Consider the following 25,147-nt stretch of genomic DNA (forward strand, 5'->3'; position numbering starts at 1 on the left):
ATATAAAAGATCCCATAGTACTAATCCATTGGAGCAGTGTCTTAGCCTAAAACAGATTAATAACAATAATCTTTATTGTTGTCACAAGTAGGCTTACGTACACTGCAATGCAGTTACTTTGAAAATCCCCTTGTAGCCTGTTTGGGTACACTGAGGGAGAATTCAGAATGTCAATTCACCTAACAAGCACGTCTTTGGGACTTGTGGCAGAAAACCGGAGCACCCGGAGGAAATCCACCCAGACACGGGGAGAACGTGCAGACTCCGCACAGTGACTCAAGCTGGGAATCGAACCCGGATCCCTGGTGCTGTGAAGCAACAGTGCTAACCATTGTGCTACTATGCCGCCCGTAGTTATTATTCTGGTCATTATTCACTAATGCTCTTTCAGGGAGGAATCTGCCACCCGTACCTGATCTGGCTGACGTGTAATTCCAGACCCCAGCAATGTGGTTGACTCTTAACTGCCCATCTGCAATGGCTGAGCAAACCACCCAGTTCAAAGGCAATTGGGAATGGGCAATAACTGCTGCGTAGCCAATGATGCACACATCCTATGAATACATTTTTAAAAACTCATACCATTTGTGGGATCTTGTTGACCATAAATCGACTCATGTGTTTCTGACAAATCTGACTACAATTTAAAAGTACTTTATTGGCTATAAAGCATTTTGGGCCATCCTGAGGGCAATAGAGGCACTATATAAATGCAAGTCTTTATTATTGAATTTATTGAAGGGTGCTTATTATCTTACAAATTGTGACTGGGACACTTAAGCAGTTCATCAATGAAACTTTGCATTTTAACTATAACGTTTTACTTACTACCTTGAACAGTTTTGCATTGTGGGCAACGGATTAACCTTTTGTACCAGTATCTTGGTGCAATGTGGTGTGGTTCTACTGAAGCTAAATATATTTGAAGTTAACTCCTTCCTGACTTCCAAAATTTAGATTTTAATGCAGGAAGAGAACCCTGCCCACCTTATAAACTGGCTGATTGGATGTTCGAAATTCCTTTGCTGCAAAGATTAGTTGAATATCCAGCGAGCACTATAACTTTGCTTTAGTGGCTGTGCAGTGGACTCTGTTTGTCCTGGTGTTAGCATTGATCTTTCACCTCAGACTCAGAGGGTTGTGGGTTCAAACACACTTGTTGTCTTCAACCCCTACTACAAGCTGACACTTTGGTGCAGTGTTGAGGGAGATCATGGTAACCTGGCCAACATTATCCTTCAACCAACACAGCTGACACCAGATTAACTGGTCAATCGTCTAATTTGCTATTTTTGTGGGACTTTGTTCTGTGTAAATTGGCTGCTGGGTTTGCCTTCAGAACCACAATGTCGGCACTTCAGAAGTAATTTGTTTGCTATGAATAGCTTTGAAATGTCCCAAGGCCACAAAATACATTTTCCTTTTTGCACTTTACAAGAATTAAAGGTGTACAGTTTTATGAAGTTTCACTGCTGTTGTGGCAACCAGTGTGGGTCAGAATATAACACAGTGGTGTAGTTGTTCCATCTCCTCCTGCACACTTAATGCCAACAATTCTCGTTGTTGGAGCAGAGCCATACAAAGTTAATATTTGTATGTCCTTTTGGTATTATTCCTTCAGATGACCATTTGACTGTTGTCACTCAGTTTTATTGAGATGGATTTGTTTAGACGGTGGTAGGTACCTGCAAAGACGAGAGAAATTGAGATTGTTCTCCTTCAAGCAGACAAGATTAAGGCGAGATTTAATAGATGGGCTCAAAATTACGAGGGTATTTCATGGAATAGATTGGGAGAAACTGGTATCAGTGGCAAGAAGGTCAGTTACCAGAGGACACAAGTTTTAAGATAATTCCCAAAGAATGTTTTGGCACGTGTTGGAATTCACTGCCTGAAATGGTGGTAGAGACAGATTCAATAGTAACATTCAGAAGAGAACAGGATATATGATTGGAAAGGGAAAAAAATCAGGGCAATGGGGGGGAAGAGCAGTGTGTGTGGGCTAATTGGATATTTTTTCAAAAAGTCAGCGCAGTGCAATTCGCTGAATGTTCTACAATAATGTAAGGTTCTGTATGTTTGCGGTCTACATTACAGGTGTATAGCTGGGGTTACAATGGCAGCGGTCAGTTGGGAACAGGAATCAATGGAAACCACCTTACCCCCTGTCGAGTGACTGCATTGCAAGGGATTTGTATCCTTCAGGTAGATAACCTTATATAACCTCTCCTGACCGGAATTGCTTTGTTAATTTCTGGGAAACCTATTGACTTTGCTTGACTACTGTGGCATAATATTGGATAAGTTATGTTACACAGTTATGAACCTACCTGAAAAATTAGTTGTGCACTAATAAAAGTATTGTCGCATTGCTTCCCATAAAATGGGACAGTCTTTTAAAATTATCCAACAGGTCACTTGTTAAGGAAATTCATGTACAACTCCACCATAAACACAATGGGTGGGATTCTCTGTCCCATCAAACCCATTTTCTGGTGCAAAGTTAGGATTATCCTTCCTGGCAGCCGGTCAATGGGGTTTCCCATTTTGGGGCACCCCCATGCCTTCAGAAAATCCACGGGTGTGATTGCGCTACTGGAAACAGGATCCCACCGACAGACAATCCAGCCCTTTAGCTTTACAAGTTAGCAAGCGTGATAAAATGAATCAACTTGCTTTTTCTAGGTTAAACGCTATGTAGTTTGAAAGCATTTTGGTTTTAATTTGTGTGTTTGTCAATCAGTCAGCTGATTGAGTGGCAGCAATGCGCATGTATGTAGCCTGGGTGATGACATCATACATTGATGGTAACATAGTGGCTCAGTTGACTGGACAGCAGGTTTGCCATACAGCGCAGGTTCAATTCCCATTAGGGTGGCACGGTAGCACAGTGGATAGCACTCTGGCTTCACAGCGCCAGGGACCCGGGTTCGATTACCAGCTTGGGTCACAGCCTTACATTAACACTACAATGAAGTTACCGTTAAAAGCCCCTCGTCGCCACACTCCAGCGCCTGTTCGGGTACACTGAGGGAGAATTCAGAATGTCCAATTCCCGTAACAAGCACATCTTTTGGGACCTGTGGGAGGAAACCGGAGCACCCGGAGGAAACCCATGCAGAGACGGGGAGAACAGACAGTGACCCAAGCCAGGAATCGTACCTGAGACCCTGGCAGTGTGAAGCAACGGTGCTACCAATGTGCTACCGTGCTACCCATATGTTGGCCTTCATATCGAGAGGATTTGAGTACAGGAGCAGGGATGTCTTGCTGGAATTATACAGGGTTTGGGGAGGCCACACCTGGAATTTTGTGTGCAGTTTTGGTCTCCTTATCTGAGGAAGGCTGTTCTTGTCTAGAGGGAGTGCAGCAAAGGTTTACCAGACTGATTCTTGGAATGGCAGTATTGATGTACGAGGAGAGATTGAATGGGTTAGGATTGTATTCACTGGAGTTCAGAAGAATGAGGGGAGATCTCATAGAAACCTATAAAATTCTATCAGGACTAGACAGGTTAGATGCAGGATGTTCCTGATGGTGGGTGTGTCCAGAACCAGGAGTCACAGTCTGATCGGGTAGACCATTTAGAACAGAGATGAGATATTTCTCCACCCGGAGAGTGGTCGGCCTGTGGAATTTGTTACCGCAGGAAGTAGTTGAGACCAAATCTTTGTATGTTTTCAACAAGCAGTTAGATATAGCACTTGGGGCGAAGGTGATCAAAGGATATGGGGGGAAAGTGGGAGTAGGCTATTGAATTGGATGATCAGCCATGATCATAATGAATGGCGGAGCAGGCTTGAAGGGCCGAATGGTCTCCTCTTGCCATTATTTTCTATGCTTATATGGTTCACTCATAGAAGAAATCTGTAAACAATACCCAGTCTGTCCTACTCCAGACCTACAGGAATGTGTTTTGCTCTTAACTGTTTTCTGAATGGCCTAGTTCAATGCAATTAGGGATGAGGACAATGCATGCTGTTCTTGCCAGTAGCGCTCAAACCCCAAAAACAAATATATAAGCAAGAACAGGAAGAGAAGTTGGGTAATCAGTTTAGAGTGGATAGTTTGAGGTTGCATGAGGTGGATCCCACGAGGAGCTTGGAGAGGATATGAGGGGAGTTGAGAGAAACGAGAGAAAGATGACAGTTCAATGCTAAGGCAGAAGGGGCACTTTCGGGGAAGTTTGGCCCAGTTAGCTAGTGCAAGGCAGGAAAGTGGCAAAGGAAATTTCAGTGACAAAGGCAACCAAGAACTTCTCACACTTTTAATGTGATACGAGAAAGGTTTAAGACGACAGATTGGAGTAGGGTAAAGAAGCAAGGATTAGTTTTACATTCTAGGATGACTAGTAATAGCGAGCAGTCTTAGCAGAAGAGCGCAAGACTGGATAGTGCATTATGTGATCCAGCCAGACTTGATGGTGAGTGGCTAAATCAGATTCACCCCATATCCTTTCAAGTCAGCACTCCTAGGAAAACAAAGATTGTTTTAAGGGTTTGATATTTGTTTTGGTAAACATTATAAATAATGTACAGCTTTAAGCGGGTTTAATTTAATGTTTCTGTGCCTGGAAGTGAAACCTATAGTAGATTCATGTTGGACAACGGTATTTGTAAATGTGGAGGTTGGTTTCAATTCCAATTATGATTCTATTGTGCTTGGAGAGGGCTACGATATGAAGAATAATTAGAACTAGCAGGGGTTCATAGAATCTCTATAGTGCTGAAGGATGGCACTCGGCCCCTCAAATCTGCACCAACCCTCCTAACTAGGCCCACTCCCCGCCCTATCCACCTAACCTGCACATCCCTGGGCACTAAGGGGTAATTATTTAGCATTGGCCAGTCCACCTAACCTGCACATCTTTGGACTGTGGGAGGAAACCGGAGCACCTGGAGGGAACCCACGCAGACACTGGGAGAACGTGCAACCTCCACACAGACAGTCACCCAAAGCCAGAATCGAACCGGGTCCCCGGCATTGTGAGACAGCAGTGCCACTGTGCCACCGTTCATCCCTCCATTGCTTAGCAACTAGAGATACTTATTAAGATTTTTAAAAAGCTTTTAAGTTTTAGCAGAATTTGATTACAGTTGGAGATAGATAGTGAGAGGGAAGGCAATCAAAGCTCTGACAGGAGGAGTTGGTTTTAAAAGGCTAAACAGGTAGCCTTGGTAGAAGAAAAGCCATACTATAGAGTAATGGCTAAGAAAATAGATGCCGGAAATCTAAAGTCCAGCTAGTTAAGAAAACTAGAGAAATGAAGTGTCCACGAAGTCTGCAGTGTAGCGAACGAGACCAAGGTAAGGTTCAGAAGAATTCAAGGAAGAGTAAATAAAGTTAGAGACAATTACAGTAACCAGATTTAAAGTGGGTCAGCAGCCTTCAAAGGTAAATCAAATGTCTGATACCATTTCATTACAGTCTAGGAGTAGAGAGGTAAAGCAATTGTGAGCAGTTTGCACAGCACTCGAGACAAAGATATCCGGAAGGTGTTGGTGTCAAGTCCTGGACTAGATTCGCTGCTAAAAATGGAATGGAAGCTTTGTTTAAAAGTCAGTTGGAAAACCTGGTCTGGATTTTGGAATGCAAATCGCTAAGGGAAAGCATAATTCTGATAGATTTTAAAGCAAGTTTTTGGGAGTGGAGTTTGGAAACTCTCACGTGACAATCATCTGGGAGGATTCAAGGAGACATCCACGAATATTCACTTGGAGTTCATTGTCATCTTTTGTACTGAAGGGACTTTGTGTAAATGAGACCATTGTAGATTGAGATGTACTTTGTAATCCATGTTAATCCTAAAACCTGTGTGTAATTATTAAACTAAGGGGATAGTAAAGACGTATTGTATCAGTTTAAAAATGTTTGATAAATGTTTTTTTCTTCTTGTTAAAACTAATTAGCGGTCCTGTAACTTTCTTCCTCCACGTTTTATATAAAAATTAAAAGTTATGGCCTTTTGAGCCAGGGTTCCATTCTTCGACCTTCACATCCAGTTATAACATTAACTGTAGCGTAACAGCAGCGATGAAGACCATACCAGGAGGTATGAAATATATACCAGGAGTCAGAATAAAAGTGTAATGGTTTGAGGGATTGGGGCATCAAAGGTGGTGGAGAGGGTGCAATTGATGAAATCAGTAGCTGTGGAAATGTGGCAAGTGCTGAGCCAAAGGCCAGATAATTGGGATTTTTAAAGTGCAGTTATGAGTGAATTATCAATAATTCCCCCCCCAGGGATAGTTAATAATAATTAATCTTTATTGTCACAAGTAGACTTACATTAAAACTGCAATGAAGTTACTGTGAAAAGCCCCTGGTCGCCACACTCGGGCGCCTGTTCGGGTACACGGAGGGATGATTCAGAATGTCCAATTCGCCTAACAGCATGTCTTTCGGGACTTGTGGGAGGAAACCAGAATACCTGGAGGAAACACAGGGAGAAAGTGCAGACTCCACGCAGACAGTGACCCAAGCCGGGAATCGAACCTGGGACCCTGGCGCTGTGAAGCAACAGTGCTAACCACTGTGCTACCGTGCTGTTGCAGAAGGAGGTAGGGTTAGGATGTAGGTGGAACATGAGTGGAGATCACTTATGGAAGAGAACCGAGATGGCCTTGTCTATGATTGAGATGATGGGACTAGCAAGGGGTTCATTTATATCAAGGTCCCCTTCCATGCTTTCAATACCTACATTGTTCTCCTTTAGTACTCATTTAATACCTCATCTAAGTCTTTTGGCTCCACACAGGTCGTCACTTTGGTTCCTCATGGGTCCAATTATTTCCCTGGTTACCCTCTGCTAATATACTTAGGATTGTCCTTTTGTTTTGTCCTCCAGTGTTTTTTCATGCTCCTTCACTCCTAATTTCTTCTTTGAGTAACCCTTGCATTTTCTATTGTCCTCTGAGCATCCACTGTTTTCAGTCTCTTGTCTGCCAAAAGCCTTCCTTTTTTTTCTTATTCAATCCTGTATTTCCCTCGACACCTGGAGTTCTGTGTGGACTTTTTGGTTCCATCCTTTCCGTTTAAGGGAACAGGTTGGCTTTGTACACTCTCTAGTTCTTTTTGATTCCCACTGCTCTGATGTGGATTTTCCTACAAGTAGCTGTTCCCAGTCAACTTTGGCCAGACCCTGACTTATCCTATTAAAATTGTCCCTCTCTCAATTCAGAACCTTTATTTCCAGTCCACCTTTGTCATTTTCATAACCACCTTAAATTTTACAGTTGTGGGCACTATCACCGAGATGCCCCCCCACTGACACTTCTACCTGCCTGGCTTAATTCCCTAAAGATTAAGTTTAAGTATTGCTCCCTCTCTTGTAGGATTTTCTACGTGCTGACTCAAAAGCTCTCTCGGATGCACCTTAAAATGCAGCTACCTCTAAGCCTTTCTCAATCTGCCTATTCCAATAAATACTGGGGAAGTTGAAATCCCCCACTATTATTACCCTATTACACTTTTGAGATTTGCCTTCATATCTGCTCTTCTATATCTTCCTGACTGTTTGGGGCCTATAGTACATTCTCAGCAATGTGATTGACCCCTATTTGTTTTTAAGTTCCACAGCCTTACCGTAAGACTACTTACATTAAAATAAATTATTTTTCCTTGAGCCTTAGCATGTCTATCTTTGCTCTGCCTTCTAGAGTGATTCGTTTTTTCTTCTATAATTAGTTGTGTTTCACCTCCTAGTAATACTCCCTGGGTAATTGATATTAAAATATTTTTGATTGGTTCTTTTCGTACCACTAATGTTGGGCAAGTTTTAACAGTTCCATTCGCCTACTTGGAGATCAATGAACATCACTAACATCTTCTGGACTTCTGCCTGCAAATGTGCACTTCAATAAATTGAAGAATCTTTGTTTCTGAATATTTTACCATTGATGTGTTGCTCCACTAATCTGCCTTTAGACACTTCTTTTTCATGTCGACCATGTTGATCTTATTTGAAAGACATTCTAGGTTGAGTGTGGTTTATAATAAACTTGATTTTAATCAGTGATAAGATTATTTTCTGCACAGCAGAGGTTGATATTTTGAACTATTTTTTGAAAGCTTATGACTTCTTAATTCACCTTTTACAGGTTCCTATGAGGCAAAAGCTGGTGCTCAAATGTGATATGTAAAAAGGTGTAAGCAAATTAAGGGCGAGATTCTCCACAAATGCGGAGAACCGTAAAGGCTGCCGTGGGACAGTCCGTGACCCACGGCAGCCTTCACGCCCACTTCCGGACCCGGGCGGGGCCAGCTGACGCGGCCGATGACGTCAGCCGCGCATGCGCAGTTGGCGTCTTCTCCCTCAGCCGCCCCGCAAGACATGGCGGCTTGATCTTGCGGGACGGCGGAGGGAAAAGAGTGCGTTCGTTACGGACGCACGGTCCGCGATCAGTGGGCACCGTGGTACCGCCGTGCCAATCGGGCCCCAGATGCCCCAAACGGGCATCTGGCGCCTGTTTCATGACGGCAGCAAGCAGGTGTGAAGGCCCGGCCGCTCGGCCCATCGGCTTCTGAGAATCGTCGCTCGAGAATAGCGGGAGGGTGGGAGAGGCCCTTCCGCTATTCTCCCACCCGGCGTGGGGGGCGGAGAATTGCGCCCTAAGTGCTTACAACCTGGTGTTGTAAGACTTCTTACTGTCCACCCCAGTCCAACAAGGGCATCTCCACACCTTGTTCTGGGAGGCGTGTGGCTCGAGGGGATACTATCTTGTTCAAGGCGCACCGGGACAGGAGGAGGAGGGAGGAGCATGGACGGTTGCTGGAGGAGATAGTTGAGGTGGATAGGAGATACTCGGGGTTGGGGGGGGGGCACTAAGGAGTTGCTGGTGGAGAGGAGGAGGTTGCAGGGAAAGTTTGATAGGTTGACAACGGGAAAGGAGATGGGGCAGTTACGGAGGGTGGGGGGTTGGTGCAGTACGAGTACAGACAGAAGGTGAGCTGTGTGCTGGCCCACCAGCTATGGAGGCAGGCAGCGCCTAGGGAAATTCTAAGGGTGCTGACGGAGAAGGGCGAGGTGGTGTCAGAGCTGGGGAGGATAAACAAGGGGATATTATGAGAAGCTGTACAGGGCCGAGCCAGATGAAGAGGAAGGGATATGGGGTGTTTTTTGGACGAGTTGGAATTCCCACGGTTGGAGGAAGGGAAGAGGCAGCCGTTGGGGGAACTGCTGGAGCTGAGGGAATGAAGTAGGGAAAGGCCCCGGAGCCAGACGGCTTCCCGGCAGTTTTATAAGGTGTTAGTGGCAGAGTTGGCACCTCATTTGTTGGAGTTGTTTAGTGAGGTGTTGTAGAGGGACTGTTGCCAGAGACACTGACACAGGCATCAATTACATTAATCCCGGAGAAGGACCCGCTGGAGTGTGGGTCATACAGGCCCATTTCGTTGTTGAATACGGCCATGAAAGTACTGGCTAAGTTGTTGGCGGGGAGGATGGAGGGATGTGAGCCAGGGGTGATTTATGAGGATCAAACGTGTTTTGAAAAGGGCCATCAGCTCTGTAGCAACATCAGGAGGCTGTTAAATGTGGTTCTGACTCTGTCAGGAGGACGGGCGCCAGAGGTTATTGTTTCAATGATGCGGATAGGGCCTTTGATCAGGTGGAGTGGAGGTACTTATTTGAAATTTTCTAAAGGTTTGGGTTCGGGCTGAAGTTTGTGACTTGGGTGAGTCTTTTGTATGGATCACCGGTGGCAAGTGTACGAATGAGACACGTTCACTAAGTTTTGGACTGCATAGGGGAACGAGGCAGGGTGTCTGTTGTTGCGGATATTAGGGCTGGTGATTGATTTCTTGGCAATGGCCCTTCGTGGGCATGTTGAGTGGCAGGGGATTGTGAGGGGAGCAGGGAGCGTCAGATGTCATTATACGCAGGCGACCCGGTGTTGTTTGTGTCAGACCCACTGGAGAGTATGGTTCGGATCATGAGACTCTTGGAGAGATTTGGGGCCTTCTTTGGATACAAGTTAAATGTCGGGAAGAGAGGGCAGCATGGTGGCACAGTGGTAGCATTGTTGCCTACGGCACTTGAGGACCCAGATTTGAATCCTGGTCCTGGGTCACTGTCCGTGTGAAGTTTGCACGTTCTCCCAGTGTCTGCGTGGGTTTTGCCCCCACAACCCAAAGATGTGCAGGATAGATGGATTGGCTCGCTAAATTGCCCCTTAATTTGAAAAAAAAATAACTGGGTAAATTTATAAAAACAAAAAAAAATGTCTGGAAGAGCGAGGTTTTTCCAGTAATTACAGCGGGCAGGGGCCATTCAGGAGGTGATGCCGTTTAAGAGAGCGAGGGAGAGGTTTAAATATTTGTGGATTCAGGTGAGGCAAGAATGAGCTGTGATGCAAGGTATGTTTTCCAGACCCTCTGTCTTTCTCCCTTATGTCGTCTTCTGGAGTTTGGAGACAGTAATCTCGGAGTTCATATGGGTAGGGAATTTGCCGAAGGTAATAAGGGCTCTGTTACAGAGGCAGACAGAAAGGGGGGTTGGCGCTCCTGAACTTGCTGCAGTATTATTGGACGGTGAATGTGGAGAAGGTGAGGCGATGATGGGGAGTGGAGTGGATCAAAATGGAGGAGGTGTCCTTGGGTGGTCCAGTCTGAGGGCCACGGTGACTGTTCTGCTGCTGTTGGCTCCAGGGAAGCATATGTGGAACCTGGCGGTGCAGTCGATGGTCAGAGTGTGGAATCAGCTGAGGAGACAAGTTGGAGGGGATGCCGATGTTGACGCCACAGTGTGGGAACCAGAGGTTCAAGCCGGGGGAGATAGATGGGTAATGGAGGGGCTGTAGAGAGTTAGCGACTTGCACACGGAAGGGAAGTTTGCGGGTCCAGGTGCGGGTGGTGAGTTTAGATATATGCAGGTGCTGGACTTTGCACAAAAAGGGGCTGTTTAGCACAGGGCTAAATCTCTGGCTTTGAAAGCAGACCAAGCAGGCCAGCAGCACGGTTCAATTCCCGTAACAGCCTCCCCGAACAAGCGCCGGAATGTGGCGACTAGGGGCTTTTCACAGTAACTTCATTTGAAGCCTACTTGTGACAATAATTGATTTTCATTTCATTTTCAAAAGAGTGGAGGGAGTTTCCCAGGTTGTTGGATTACACTTTATTGGAGCCAGTGCTGCTCCTGGAGTTGAAGGAGGGTAGGATTGGAAATATAGTTTTGGGAGGGGGGGGGGGGGGGGGGGTGCAAGTGGTGAGGATCAAGAACCAATGGGAGGAGCAGTTGAGGTGGAGGAAAAAGGCTGGAGACTGTGGTGCAAGGCGATGCGGAGGGTGAACTCAACCTCCCCATACGTGAGGATCAGCTTGATTCAGTTCAAGATGAAAAAATGAAATGAGATGGTGCTTAGGTTACATATAACTCGGGTGAGGATGAGAGGTTCTTCCAGGAGGTGGCTGATGGGTGTGAGAAGTGTGGGCGGAGGCCGGCGAATCATACACATGTTCTGGGGTTGCGAGGAGCTGGAGAGATACTGGGAGGCGGTATTTGGGACGCTATCTAAGATAGTGTGGGTTGACTGCCTTTTCTTGTTCTGTAACATTGCCTTCCCCTCATGGTGCCGAGGAATCGGGTTTGATCCCAGCCCCGGGTCAATCCGTATGAAATTTGTACATTCTCTCTGTGTCTGTAAGGGTCTCACTCCCACAACCCAAAGATGCTAAATTGCCCTGTAATTGGGGAAAAAAGAATTGGGTACTTAAAATTTATGTAAAAAAAAGATTTTGCCCTGTATGGAAAACCCATTCATGCCGTCATTACTATTCCAATGCACTTTTGGTCTTCAACAGGGGCAGCAGGGTAGCATGGTGGTTAGCATAAATGCTTCACAGCTCCAGGGTCCCAGGTTCGATTCCCGGCTGGGTCACTGTCTGTGTGGAGTCTGCACGTCCTCCCCCTGTGTGCGTGGGTTTCCTCCGGGTGCTCCGGTTTCCTCCCACAGTCCAAAGATGTGCGGGTTAGGTGGATTGGCCATGCTAAATTGCCCGTAGTGTCCTAATAAAAGTAAGGTTAAGGCGGGGGGTTGTTGGGTTACGGGTATAGGGTGGATACGTGGGTTTGAGTAGGGTGATCATGGCTCGGCACAACATTGAGGGCCGAAGGGCCTGTTCTGTGCTGTACTGTTCTATGTTCTATGTTCTAACATTCTATCCTCTATAAAGTTCAGGTCCTGTGTTTTTAACTTGCAGCAAGTCCGGTCTCCATTCACCCCTGTGCAAGCTGACCTATAATGGTTCCCAGTTAAGGAACATTGTGATTTAAAGATTCTCATCCCTGTTTTCAAATCCCTCCATAGCTTCCCCACCCTACCTCTGTAATCTTCCAATCCCACAAATATCTGAGATATTTGCGCTCTTTAATTCTGGCCTCTTGTGCATTCTAGATTATAATTGCTCCACCATTGGAGACATATCTTCCGTTACCTAGGCCCCATGCTCTGGGATTGGCTCTATCTCACTTTCCTTCTTTAAGACATTTCTTCAACTCTCCATTTGACCAAGCCTCTGGCCATCTCCTTGTATGGCTAGGTGTCATACTTTAAATAAATAAATAACTAAGTAATAGCTTATTGTCACAAGTACGCTTCAATGAATTTACTGTGAAAAGCCCCTTGTCGCCACATTCTGGCGCCTGTTCAGGGAGGCCGGTATGGGAATTGAACCTGCGCTGCTGCTTTGTTCTGCATTACAAGCCAGCTGTTTAACCCACTGTGCTAAACCAACCCCTATTGCTCCTGTCAAGTGCTTTGGGACATTTCATTCTGTTACGATGCCCGAAGAGACCTCTAACTTTTGGAGAGAAATTTGAAAATTTCAGTCAACAGCTGCATGAATAAAATGTCAAAACTTCACATTTTAAAACTTTTACTGCATCAAATGACTAAAAATGCTATTAACTGAACACTATTTTCTTTCTACTTTAAACTTGTACTTTTGTACTTTAAACTATAGAAATAAATGGTTACTTTTTAACTTATTGCATTGTACGCTTCATGGATTTACAGTTCTTAGCACAAACAGCTCACAAGTGCTTCCAGCTTCTAATGGGTTTCTTCCTTTTTACTTTTCCAGCCAATAATCTCTAATCCCAGAACTGGATCTTGCTCTGAGAGTTTCCCTGTAGATTTCCTCTAGCTCCAAGCTAGACAAATTAAGCTAGGTAAATTTTCCAGCCTCCCTTTACCTCCTCACAAACTCAGTCTGCAATCTGAGCATGAGCTCCTACCTGCGCTTTGCATTATAACACTTCTGGGCTTTGGAAGACTTCGGGTCTATTCATGGTGTACTCTGCAGTCATTGTCTACAACTGAAAATGCCTTGCACCTTCCTCTCAAAAAAGCAATCCGAGTCCATTTGGTTTTTTTTTAAATTTAGAGTTGCCAATTCTCTTTTTTGTTCCAATTAAGGGGCAATTTAGCATGGCCAATCCACTTACCCTGCACATCTTTGGGTTGTTGGGGTGAGACCCACGCAGACACGGGGAGAATGTCCAAACGCCACATGGACAGTGACCTGGGGTTGGGATCGGACCTGGGTCCTCGGCCCCTTGGGGTAGCAGTGCTAACCACTGTGCCACTGTGCTGCCCTCATTCATTTAGCCCTCATTCATTTGATCTCTAACGACTATACCATCCTGACCTGCTATCTTGGAGCTGCCAGCATAGGTCAATGGCCTCCCTTCATCTACCCTAATTTAAAGTTGCAGTCCCAAGCTAAAATAATCTTTTAAACCAAAAGATAGAGTCCAAAAACATAATCTTAAACATCTCGCAATGTAGCAGGCACAATGTAAATGTGGGGATTATATATTGTCGTCATTTGTATGCTGTAATTTATTTAACTAGTGTAAAAGCTAACTATAACTAAGTAATTATTTTTCTTTGTGAGAATCTGTTGGCCTGAGTTTGCACACGATTTTGATAGACCCCCAAACCCAGTACAGGGGGATCCAGTGAGCACTGATGACAGACGGTGACTGTAATCTAATTTGCTTCCAGCAATCAGTTGTTTTCAGGAAGTAATGCCTGAAGGTTAACAATATTCAACTGAATAAGTGTCAAGTTGTTCCTGCATCCAGTAACAATGGGAATATAAGAAATGCTCATCATCCTTTGTCTGTGGTAAAGAAAAACCTTCTCTTTTTTTTTTAAGAACTTACATTTTCATTAAAATGCACTTCACTAATTTCCATTCTTGCTTTTACTCATGTCGGGAGAATAACATTACTGAAATCCAGAGGAAAACGTTAAAAATGTTTCAGTCCTATTACCATTATGATGAATAGCTTAACATCTGTATGGTTTCAAAATGATGTATACTTCATTCCTCTCAAAAACACCTGAACGTGGATTCAACATTCCTGTTTAAATGCAGTCGATGTTTTGGCGAATTTGTTCTTGGGTTTTATCGTGGCTGATCGATGTTACTCTACTTACAGATTACCTGTGGTTCCGCTCACACACTCGCACTAACAGATGAGGGCTTGCTATATGCGTGGGGAGCTAATACAACCGGGCAGCTGGGTATTGGGAGTAAAATCAACCAGCTGGTGCCGGTACTGATCACTCTGGAGAAAGAAAGGTAATGTTGCTTCTTGCTAGTGCCTAACAATTAATTAACTTTGTATAATTAGCTGCCTCCGTGTACCTAGGCCAGGGGTGGGCAAACTACGGCCCGCGGGCCGCATGCGGCCCGCCAAAGGTATTTCTGCGGCCCACCAAGTCATTAAAAAAAAAAAAAAAAAAAAAAATTTTTTTTAAAAATTTTTTTTTTTTTTTTAAATTTTTTTTTTAAAAGGTTAATGGGTGGGGGGGGCTGTTGGGTTACTTACTGGTATAGGGTGGATACGTTGACTTGAGTAGGGTGATCATTGCTTGGCACAACGTCGAGGGCCGAAGGGCCTGTTCTGTGCTGTACTGTTCTATGTTCTATATGAGGCGCCCACAATCATAACCGGGTGAAGTAATTATTTTACTTAATATACTATGCGGCCCTTTGTGAATTGTGAATTTCTGAATGCGGCCCTTGCACGGAAAAGTTTGCCCACCCCTGACCTAGGCTATTCAGAAAGCTTACTTCACTTTGCTGCTCAACATAAAAGAAATTGGCAAAAGGCCTGGGCTGGGTTTGGGACCCGAGTAAAAAACGATTTTATGCAGGGTGCCTGAAAAGATGGTGCAAGCCAATTCAATAGTAACTTTGAAAAGGGAATTTGATAATTATTTGAATAGCTAAAATTTCCAGTTCAGAGCTATGGCAAAGAGAGGGGTGGGTGTGATGGGTTGAACTGGATAGCTATTTCAAATAGTTGGCATAGACACGATGGGCACAGGTGTAGTGTTAATGTCACTCAACTAGTAATAAGAGGTCCAGGCTAATGCTCTGGGTACCCAGGATCAAATATCACCACTACAGCTGGTGGAATTTAAAACCAGTTAATAAATCTAGTCTAATGGTAACCATAAAGCCATTTCAATTGTCAGAAAAACCCATCTAATGTAACTTAGGGCAGGAAATCTGCTGTCCTTGCATGGTCTGGTCTACGTGTGAATCCTGACCCACAGCAATGAGGTTGACTCTTAAATGCCCCCTGAAATGGCCTCGCCATTCAGTTGTATTAAACCACTATAAAGCCTACAAAAAAGCAATGAAACCAGACTGACCAACTGGAATCAACCAAGGCACCGGAAATGACAATGGCAAACCCAGCCCTGTTAACCCTGTAAAGTACTCCTTACTAACATCTGGGGGCTTGTGCCAAAATTGAGTGAGCTGTCCCATAGACGAGACAAGCCACAGAATTACATAGTCGTACTCACCGAGTCATACCTTACCAGTGGTTCCAACCGCTTTGCCGCAGCACACTGGTATACTGTCAGAAGGGTGCAAGTGTGCTGCAGCCATTGGCACTCCTGCATACGTGCTCTTGCTTCAACCACCTAACAGGCCCCAATCATCACCACAGGATCCCTTCAACCGGGGACAAAGTCATTTCTTGCCATACACCGAAGTTTCTCTGCAAAGGAGTATCTGAAAGTCAAAAGGGAGCGATGGCTGCAGTTTAAGTTGCAAAGCAGTGGAGTTTTGTTCAAGCGCTAGATTTGGATCTACTGTGAGGTCGACCTTGTGTTGGGAAGTAGCTATTAGGAGAAGGCCAAAAGCAGGGCCTTCCGTGTGTTCGATCACTGACTGCTATCAGAAAATGATGTCGGGCAAAGCGGTCAAATTCTCAAGGGAGAAAATACCCAGCGAGTATCTTGGGAATCTTCGTCTGTTATTTTTATTACAGGATACAACCAGGAAAAACTATACTTAATGGTAAGTGTCCGCCATCTGGCAGCCTCATTTCCCCTCTGCATAATATCAAATATATATCCGTTGATTTTTTTTTTAATGTCCTGTGCTGACTGATGCAAATTACCTCGCGTATGATGTTAATTTTAGGTGTGGAGCATTTCATTTCAAATATCTGATGAATATTACAGTCTCAATCCATCTCCATGAAGCAATGGAGAACCCAGTTCACAAATAAGATCGTGTGTGATGTATTGTTGATGAGAGTGTTGCAATTAGGTTCGTCAATTGACAAAAAGAAAGGTTTCAATCTAATAGCAGCAGTAAAACTTTATGTTGATACTATCCCCCGCAGAAGTGCTCAAAACGATCTTTGTAAAGTATGTAGTCAAGATCTAATATTAAATATATTTCTATCGTCTGACACACAGCAGGGATATATAACAAAGTTACAGAGTGTAACACAAAATTATGTCAATGTGAGCCATATGTTGTTAAAGGGGAGCAAATAAACAATGTGTCTTGTTAAGGACAAATTAAATTCCCATCTCGCAATTACAAGTATCTACAATGCATTACAATAAACTTAACTTTGGTGTTCTGATTTGACATTTAACTTGGTAAATGTAAAAAAAGATTGTTTTCAAATAGTGGGGGCACTAGTTATAATACAGTGCAACAATATCTTTTTCTTGTTTTGGTTGGCATTGATTGGTATATCTTCATGTCTGTTTTTTTATAAATTTAGATTACCCAATTATTTTATCCAATTAAGGGGCAATTTAGCGTGGCCAATCCACCTACTCTGCACATTTTTGGGTTGTGGGGGCGAAACCCACGCAGACACGGGGAGAATGTGCAAACTCCACACAGACAGTGACCCAGAGCCAGGATCGAACCTGGGACCTCAGCGCCGTGAGGCGGTTGTGCTAACCACTAGGCCACCGTGCTGCCCGTATATCTTCATGTCTAATACCTATTCGCATTTTATCTGGAATTATTGTTGCACTGAATATAATAGCTTCAAATCAGTCTGAATGCTGATTTTAAACTGAGAACACAGGATGAATGGCTGCGCAATGAGGAAACACACTGTTTGGAGTGGATTGCTAAATTGTGATGCACCTATTCCTCGACTCTTGTATGTGATTGGCCACTGTCGGTTCGCTACTACATTGAGGGGCACTTATGAGCAATCGATTAAGCTGAAAAAAAAGTTGGTGTGCCGCGGAATTGTTTGTGTCGTTGAAGTGTGCTGTGCTACTGAAAAGGTTGGGAACCATTATTACAGACAATGTCCCAGACACTACCATCTCTGGATATGTCCTGTCCCATCGGCAGCACAGACCCACCACAGGTGACAGTGCAGTGGTATAACCGGTGGCACGGAGTTCCCATGGGTGTCCTCAACATTGACTGTGCACTCTATGAAGTTTCATGGTATCACGTCTAAATATACAGCACTACAACTAATAAACGTTATTACTGCTGGTAAACCTGACTACTAATAACGCCTTGGAATTACTAATAAATTAGCAAAATTTCAGAAGATAAACATGAAAAATACTCCCCAACCAATAATTAAGTTTCCCTGTGAGTCCCGTTTCTATTTTCTCAGAACACAGCCGATCCACCGACTGGCCGCTCTTGGCAATCGTTTTAAAATGAAGTCGCTGCGCTCTCCCCATTCTTATAAAAATGAAGCCTCTGTTGAGCTCTCTATGCTTTTAAAAATGAAGTCGCTCTAATCTCCACGCTCTTTTTTAAAATGAAGCCTCCGTGTTCTTTTTAAAATTAAGCTTCTGTGCTCCCATCCAATCTCCTTACTAACACCTGGGCTTTGTGCCAAAATTGGGAGAGCTGTCCCACAGACTAGTCAAGCAACAGCCTGACACGGTCATACTCCCAGAATCATACCTTACCTATAATGTCCCAGACACCACCATCAGGACATACCCACCAGGAGAGACCCACTGTGCTGATGGGGAGAGAGTTCAAGGATTTCAACCCAGTGAAAGTGAAGGAACAGCAATATATTTCCCAGTCAGGATGGTGAGAGGCTTTGAATGGAACATCCAGGTGGTGGTGTTCCCATGTGTCTGCTACCCTTGACCTTTTAGATGGTAGTGGTTGTTGGTTTGGAAGGTGCTGCCGAATGAGCCTTGGTGAGTTCCTACATTACATCTTGTAGATGGTACACACTGCTGCTGCTGTGTGTCGGTGGTGGAAGGAGTGAATGTGTGCGGATGGCGTACTAATCAAGTGGGCTGCTTGGTCTTGGATGGTATCAAGCTTCTTGAGTGTTGGAGCTACACTCACCCAGGTAAGTGGGGAGTATTCCATCACACTCTTGATTTGTGCCTTGTAAATTGTGGACACGCTTTAGGGAGTCGAGAGGTGAGTTACTCGTCACAGGATTCCTAGCCTCTGATCTGCCCTTGTAGCCACAGTATGTCTAGTCCACTTCAGTTTCTGGCCAATGTAAATCCAAGGATGATGTTGGTGGAGGATTCAGCGATGGTGATGTGATTGAATGTCAAGGGGAGGTGGTTAGATTATTTTTTGTTGGAGATGGGCATTGTATGGCACTTGCGTAGTGCAAATGTTACTTGCCACTTATCAGTTCAAGCCTGGATATTGTCATGGTGTTGCTGCATTTAGATATGGACTGCTTCAGTTTCTAAGGAATCAAATGTTGCAGAACATTGTACAATCATTAGCAAACATCTCCACTTCTGACTTTAGGATGGAATGAAGGTCATTGAAGCAGCTAAAGATGGTTGGACTTCGGACTGAAAGAACTGGTGCAGTGATGTCCTGGCATCAAGGAACCCTAGTGAAACTGGAGTTAATGGAATCTGAAAAACTCTTCAGTAGTTGGAGTCATACCAACTACAACGGAAAATGATTGTTGTTGTTGGAAGTCAATCAACTCAGTCCCGGGACATCAGGAATTCCTTGGGGGAATACCTAGGCCCTATTATCAACAGCGTAGTGACTTGCAACTTGGAGAAGCTTGAGCTATTAAACAGAATCAACTGGATTTCAAATTGGTAGGCCATGTTGAACAAATCTAATTGGATTTTTGGAACAAGTAGCTATCATAGTAGACAGATGTAGTCTACGGATGTAGTTTATATGGACTTTAGAAGTCATTCAATAAGATTGAAGCGCATGGAATTGGTTAGAAAACTGGTTAAGGTATGGAAACCCAGGAGTCGAGAAGATGGATATGCATTTGAATTGGAAGGAAATGATAGGTGGTGTCACATGGAAATCTCTGCTGGGTCCTCCACTGTTTGCTATATTTATTAATGACTCAAGTTAACATAACAGCCTCATATCTAGTAGAGGCAATAGAACCAATAGAGAGCCATATATTCATTGGACAGGAGGCCAAGCTGCAGACACAGACAGAGGGAGAAAGTTTCCTGAACACTTTGTACCAGGAGGCAGTCACATTCCTTAGGGTAGAGTCTTCCGATTTAGTCAGGAACAGGAGGGTATAACTGCAAGTGAGGCAGGTAGGGGAAATAGAAGGCAGAAGCGGGGGAACTTCGGCCTTTGCAATTGTCCAATGAGGTTTGTGGTTCTTGCATCTTGTATGGATGAAAGCAGTGGCTACAGGGTGGTTGTGCAAACTGACGATGGCATCATGATATAGGGAGTCATTCGGGGCTGGGGGGGGGGGGGGGGGGGGGGGGGGTGGATTTATAAGGAATGGTGGTAGTTGGCAGCAGTGTAGTTGGGAGATGCTGTTCTCTGCAGCTTTTAAAAATTCTTTCTGGGGATGTGGGCTTCGGAGGCTATGCCAGAATTTATCGCCCTTTCCGAATTGTCCTTGGGAGCGGGCATCCAGATGGCTGTGTTGCTTACCTGGTGACAGGGTTGTGATTATTTGCTCTGGGCTGAAGAGGGGGAGGATACAATGGCCGTGGCCCATGTGGGTACCAATGACTTGGGTAGAACTAGGAAAGGAGTTCTGCTGAGGGAGTGTGAACAGCTAGGGACTAAATTAGAAGCCAAACCTCAAAGGTAATGATCTCTGGATTACTACCTCAGCTCGGAGCAAATTGGTATAAGATAAATCAAATGAGAGCTTTAAATACACAGCTCGAAGACTAATGTGGGAGAAATTGGTTTTAATTCATGAAGTACGGGCACTGGTGCTGGGGGAAATGGGAACTATACCATTGGGATGGTTTTCACCTGAGCCATGATGAGATGACTGCTCTGGTAAGCAGTAAAGCTAGGGCAATAGCTATGCGACTTAATACTGGGGACGAGAGATCACATTTGAGAAGATGGGATAAATTAAAGAGCAATGGTGAGGCAAAAGCACAAGGTAGGAATAAAGGAAATGATGATCAGTATGTGTCAGGAAGAGTGTGTGCAAACCTAGGGTGGATTTACAACAAAACGCACCGTGTATGTGCGCTGGGCATCCAATTGGAGCCTGATTACTTTACATTTGCTATTAGCACGCAATGCAGAGTGAAATCAGACTCTGATTGGTGAGAGTGGGAAAAAAACTGGTCTGAAACATTCAAACAACTAACTGGAGACCTGTGTGCAAGTAGGTTTGTGACTCGACCAGAACAGGCCAGGTAAGAAACAGTGAATCACCGAATGCCACCACGCGGTGAGGTCTGCCGCTGAGTGGAAAAGGCGAGTTGAGCAGCCAACTCGAGTAGGGCAAGCCAGCAAACTCGAGGTGCGAGGCTCCGAAAGCCACCAAGAGATGAGGTCAACCGCCGAGGGGTGCAGCAGGCAAGGCAATCTGGGGACTCAACCCAGGGTTGTGGTCAGGCCAGTAACAGCGAGGCTCTGAAATCAAGCCACGACAGGGTGAGGTCAAGCAGCTGAGCAGAGCAGGTATGGAGAGCAGGTTTGCAAGTTAACCAAGGAAGCCAGCAACAGAAAGGTGCAAAGCTTGACACCCCAAACCAAGTCTTAGCATTGAGAAGGCGGATGAGTGAGGCAGGAGGCTGCCTTGAAGACCCCAGGCAAACAAGGTGAGTTAGATAAAAGAAAATTACTGCGGATGCTGGAATCTAAAACAAAAGGAGAAAATACTGGATAATTTCAGCAGGTCTGACAGCATCTGTGGCGAGAGAAGGGAGCTAACATTTTGAGTCTGGATGACTCTTTGTCAAAGTGCTTTGACGAAGAGTCATCCAGACTTGAAACGTTAGCTCAGTTCTCTCCACAGATGCTGTTAGACGTGCTGCAATTATTGAGGTGAGTGAGATTGTGAGAATGAGTGAGAGAGGGATGGGGGTGTCTTTGAAGGGATGGGTGGGTGGGAGTGAAGAGTGTGGGGTGAGGAGTGCGTATGATGGGGTTAGCCAGGTTTACAGACTTGCAGGGAAAGAGTGTGTGAGAGAGCCAGGTTGCATTTTGGAGGGAGGGAGAATTTGTGATGGGGTTGGGGTCCATGGGGAGGGAGAGTTTGTGAGGTGGGATCAGGAGGGGTGTGAAGTTGGGGCGGGGCAGAAATGAAGGTGAGCGTGGGGTCCCACGAACTGTAAATCTGCCTCTACAAACCTAAGAATGAACCAGCAGATAAGGCTAGAGGTTACAAGAATAGTAAAAAGCCAGAACTAAAGGCTCTAAATCAGAAGCCATGATGTGGAGATGCCGGCGTTGGACTGGGGTGAGCACAGTAAGAAGTCCTGAAGAAGGAGCCGTGCTCCGAAAGCTCGTGTTTGAAACAAACCTGTTGGACTTTAACCTGGTGTTGTAAGACTTCTTACTCTAAATCAGAAGGCATTGATAATTATGGATAATTTTAACATATAGGTTGGACGATTTAGATTGACGAATGTAGCCTGGATGATGAGCTGATGGAGTATTTTCGGGACAGTTTCTTAGAGCAGCATGTTTTAGCACCAACCATAGAGTGGAGGTGAGACCAGATCCAATAATATGCAAGGATTAATCAATGACTTCAAAGTGAAAGCGCCCCTCAGTAACAGTAATCATAATATGATTGAGTTTCGCATTCCCTTTGAGGGAGATAAGAGCAAGTTTTAAACTTAATTAAGGGCAATTATGAGGACTTGAAGATAGCTGGCAGATGTGAATTAGGAAATTAGGTTAAGGGATAGGTCAGTAGATTTGCCGTGACAGATATTTGAGGAGATACTTCAAAATCCTCAGAATATCGATTCCAGCGAGATTTGAAGGGAAAGAGTCTAAAGAAATTACGCACCATCTGTTGCTATCAAATTGAAGGAAAAAGTGTATAATTTAGAAAATTGGACAAAATATAAAGAATGGCCAAGAATGACTAAAAGATTGAAAAGGAGGGGGGATTGCAGGCAGTTAACTTATGACGTGGGGTTGGACAGGCTGGTCCATGAGAATTTAGAATAATTAGAGGCGATCTTATTGAAACATGTATGATCTTGAAGGGTCAATGTAGATACTGAAAGGAAGGTTTCCCCTTGTCAGAGGAACTAGAAATAGGGGGCACAGTTTAAAAACAAGTTGTCACCCATTTAAGACAGTTGCAAAGACATTTCTCTCTGAGAATTGTGAGTCTTTGAACTCTTCCTCGGAGAGCAATGGAGGCAGGGTCAATGAAAACATTTTAAGGCAGAGGTTGATGGATTCTTGACCAACAAGGGAGTTGAGGCCACAATCAGATTGGCCATGATCCCATTGAATCACAGTGCAGGCTCAAGCGTCCAAATGGCCTGCTCTTGCTCCTAATTAATATGTACGTATCCAAGTTTACCAATACCACAAGAATTTTTTTTTTTTTTTTTTTTATAAATTTAGATTACCCAATTATTTTTTCCAATTAAGGGGCAATTTAGCGTGGCCAATCCACCTACCCTGCACATCTTTGGGTTATGGGGGCGAAACCCACGCAGACACGGGGAGAATGTGCAAACTCCACACGGACAGTGACCCAGAGCCGGGATCGAACCTGGGACCTCAGCGCCGTGAAGCGGTTGTGCTAACCACTAGGCCACCGTGCTGCCCTCCAATACCACAAGAATGAGTGGCATACTAAGTATTGTAGACTTGGAATCTACAACTATGTAATATTGTAGTGCTGGAATATATCACATTGAGATGGATTTCAACACAAGTGTAAATTCACCTATTTTAGATCAAAAAGGAATCAATATGAATATTTTTTAATTGTGGAAAGCTGGAAACAGTGGAGGTCTACCAAGATTTAGGAGTCCACATATATTGTTGGGGGAGGAAATGGTGAGTGGTGGGGCTAGGCGAATCCCAGGATTTAAAAAGCCACACAAGGCACCACAAGGATAGTTTACATACAGTTGAATGGGAAGATGGAATGCACCTCTGGTAATATAAAAATATTCCTCAGTACCACAGTGGAGTATCAGGCTACACTTTGTGCTAATATCTCTCAAGTGAGACTTGAACCAATGATCTTCTGACTCGGGAGCAAGAGTTCTAGCACTGAGTCATGGCTGATAATGTAGGCAATATCTTTTTATGGAGTTAATGATAACATTTAAAATAATCTTGAACTTTCAATAATTCAGTGTGTACAATGCCACATCTGTGATGTCAATGTTTTTCTTAAATGGGTAGATGCTGGTTTAGCTCACTGGGCTTAATCACTGGCTTTTAAGGCAGACCACGCAGGCCAGCAGCACGGTTCGATTCCCGTACCAGCCTCCCCGGACAGGTGCCGGAATGTGGCGACTAGGGGCTTTTCACAGTAACTTCATTGAAGCCTACAATAAGCGATTTTCATTTCATTTCATTTTCAGATGCACTACGGAACAGGAGTCAAATCTTTATTGCTATCTAGAATTTAGTTTGTGATTGAGGGAAAACAGTTTATCATGCTACCTTTTTTTTTATAGGATATAAATATAGAATATTTATAGGATGTATTCCTGGGCCTGTGTAGTGTATTTTTTTGCGTCCTGTTATTTTTAAAATTAGGGTGTATATGTAGCTTATAAAAAGGAAACAGAAAATTATTGGGAGATGAAATTGCTTTTCATGCATCTGGATTGGAAAATCTATTCTTGTCTAATCCAATCTCATTTCATTTCATTTCATTTCATCTTGTCCTTAGGATCCAGTGTTATTAGTGATCTCTTACAGCAGAATTATATTAATTTAGACATTTTGCAGGAAGTGAGAACTTTCTTCTGTGAATGTCTCTTTAATTCACTTATCTATCAGTCCGGAAGAAACAGTCTCGAACACGCTCGTACTTAGAATATTCTTTATTGGGCAGCCCTCTAGGTATTCCAAAGAAACACCTCTGAGTGTGCCAAAGTTTTGCCCAAAGCATCCTATCTTTATATGGTTTTTTAAGGGGCTGTCCCTTACATTCACTTGAGCTTGCCTCCAGTACAGATTACAGCTTGTTTTTACCAAATGTTTAGTACATGATTAATTTGTTATTGTCATATTTTCAATACATAATTTTACAGACATTGAGGTTATCTATTGGCACAAGAGCGTATAGCAATTTTAGCAAAACACCAGGTGTCCAGCCATGATTTATCAATGGCTCTTACATTTCATATTCCGTCATCCAGCCATCTTCCTTGTTTCTCAAGGCTATTTGGCTTACAGTCATGAATCGGCTCACGAATTCAATAATAACTCCCTCCTTAGTAAATTTCCACTAATGTGTCCCATTAATTCTAGATGGTTCTAGCTATTAACCCTTGCTTCACATTCTCACTTCAATTAGTTAATTTCTTTGCAGCAAAATGTAAGTACTACCTGTACTAATTAAAATGTCGGTATTTTAATGTGCTCATCTAGTTGACATCAGTTGGACATGCGCTGCCGCATTTGTCACAGTGGGCAAACTTACTTAAAATCTTTT

At 44.0% G+C, this 25,147-nt stretch overlaps 1 protein-coding gene across 8 annotated transcripts in view; it reads left to right on the forward strand.

Annotated features, from left to right (window-relative positions):
* The window catches only part of rcbtb1 (regulator of chromosome condensation (RCC1) and BTB (POZ) domain containing protein 1), an 80,794-nt gene that overhangs the window by 34,402 nt on the left and 21,245 nt on the right, over positions 1–25,147 (forward strand). For 7 of the 8 annotated variants that reach the window (XM_038802612.1, XM_038802608.1, XM_038802611.1 and 4 more), the window contains 2 exons: positions 2,098–2,205; positions 14,447–14,589. In XM_038802612.1, coding sequence (XP_038658540.1) covers positions 2,098–2,205; positions 14,447–14,589 — 251 coding nt within the window. The remainder of the gene's footprint in view (positions 1–2,097; positions 2,206–14,446; positions 14,590–25,147) is intronic. The other variant, XM_038802609.1, reaches the window with a different exon arrangement.

This window comes from Scyliorhinus canicula, chromosome 7 (genome assembly GCF_902713615.1).
Source record: "Scyliorhinus canicula chromosome 7, sScyCan1.1, whole genome shotgun sequence".
Taxonomy (NCBI): domain Eukaryota; kingdom Metazoa; phylum Chordata; class Chondrichthyes; order Carcharhiniformes; family Scyliorhinidae; genus Scyliorhinus; species Scyliorhinus canicula.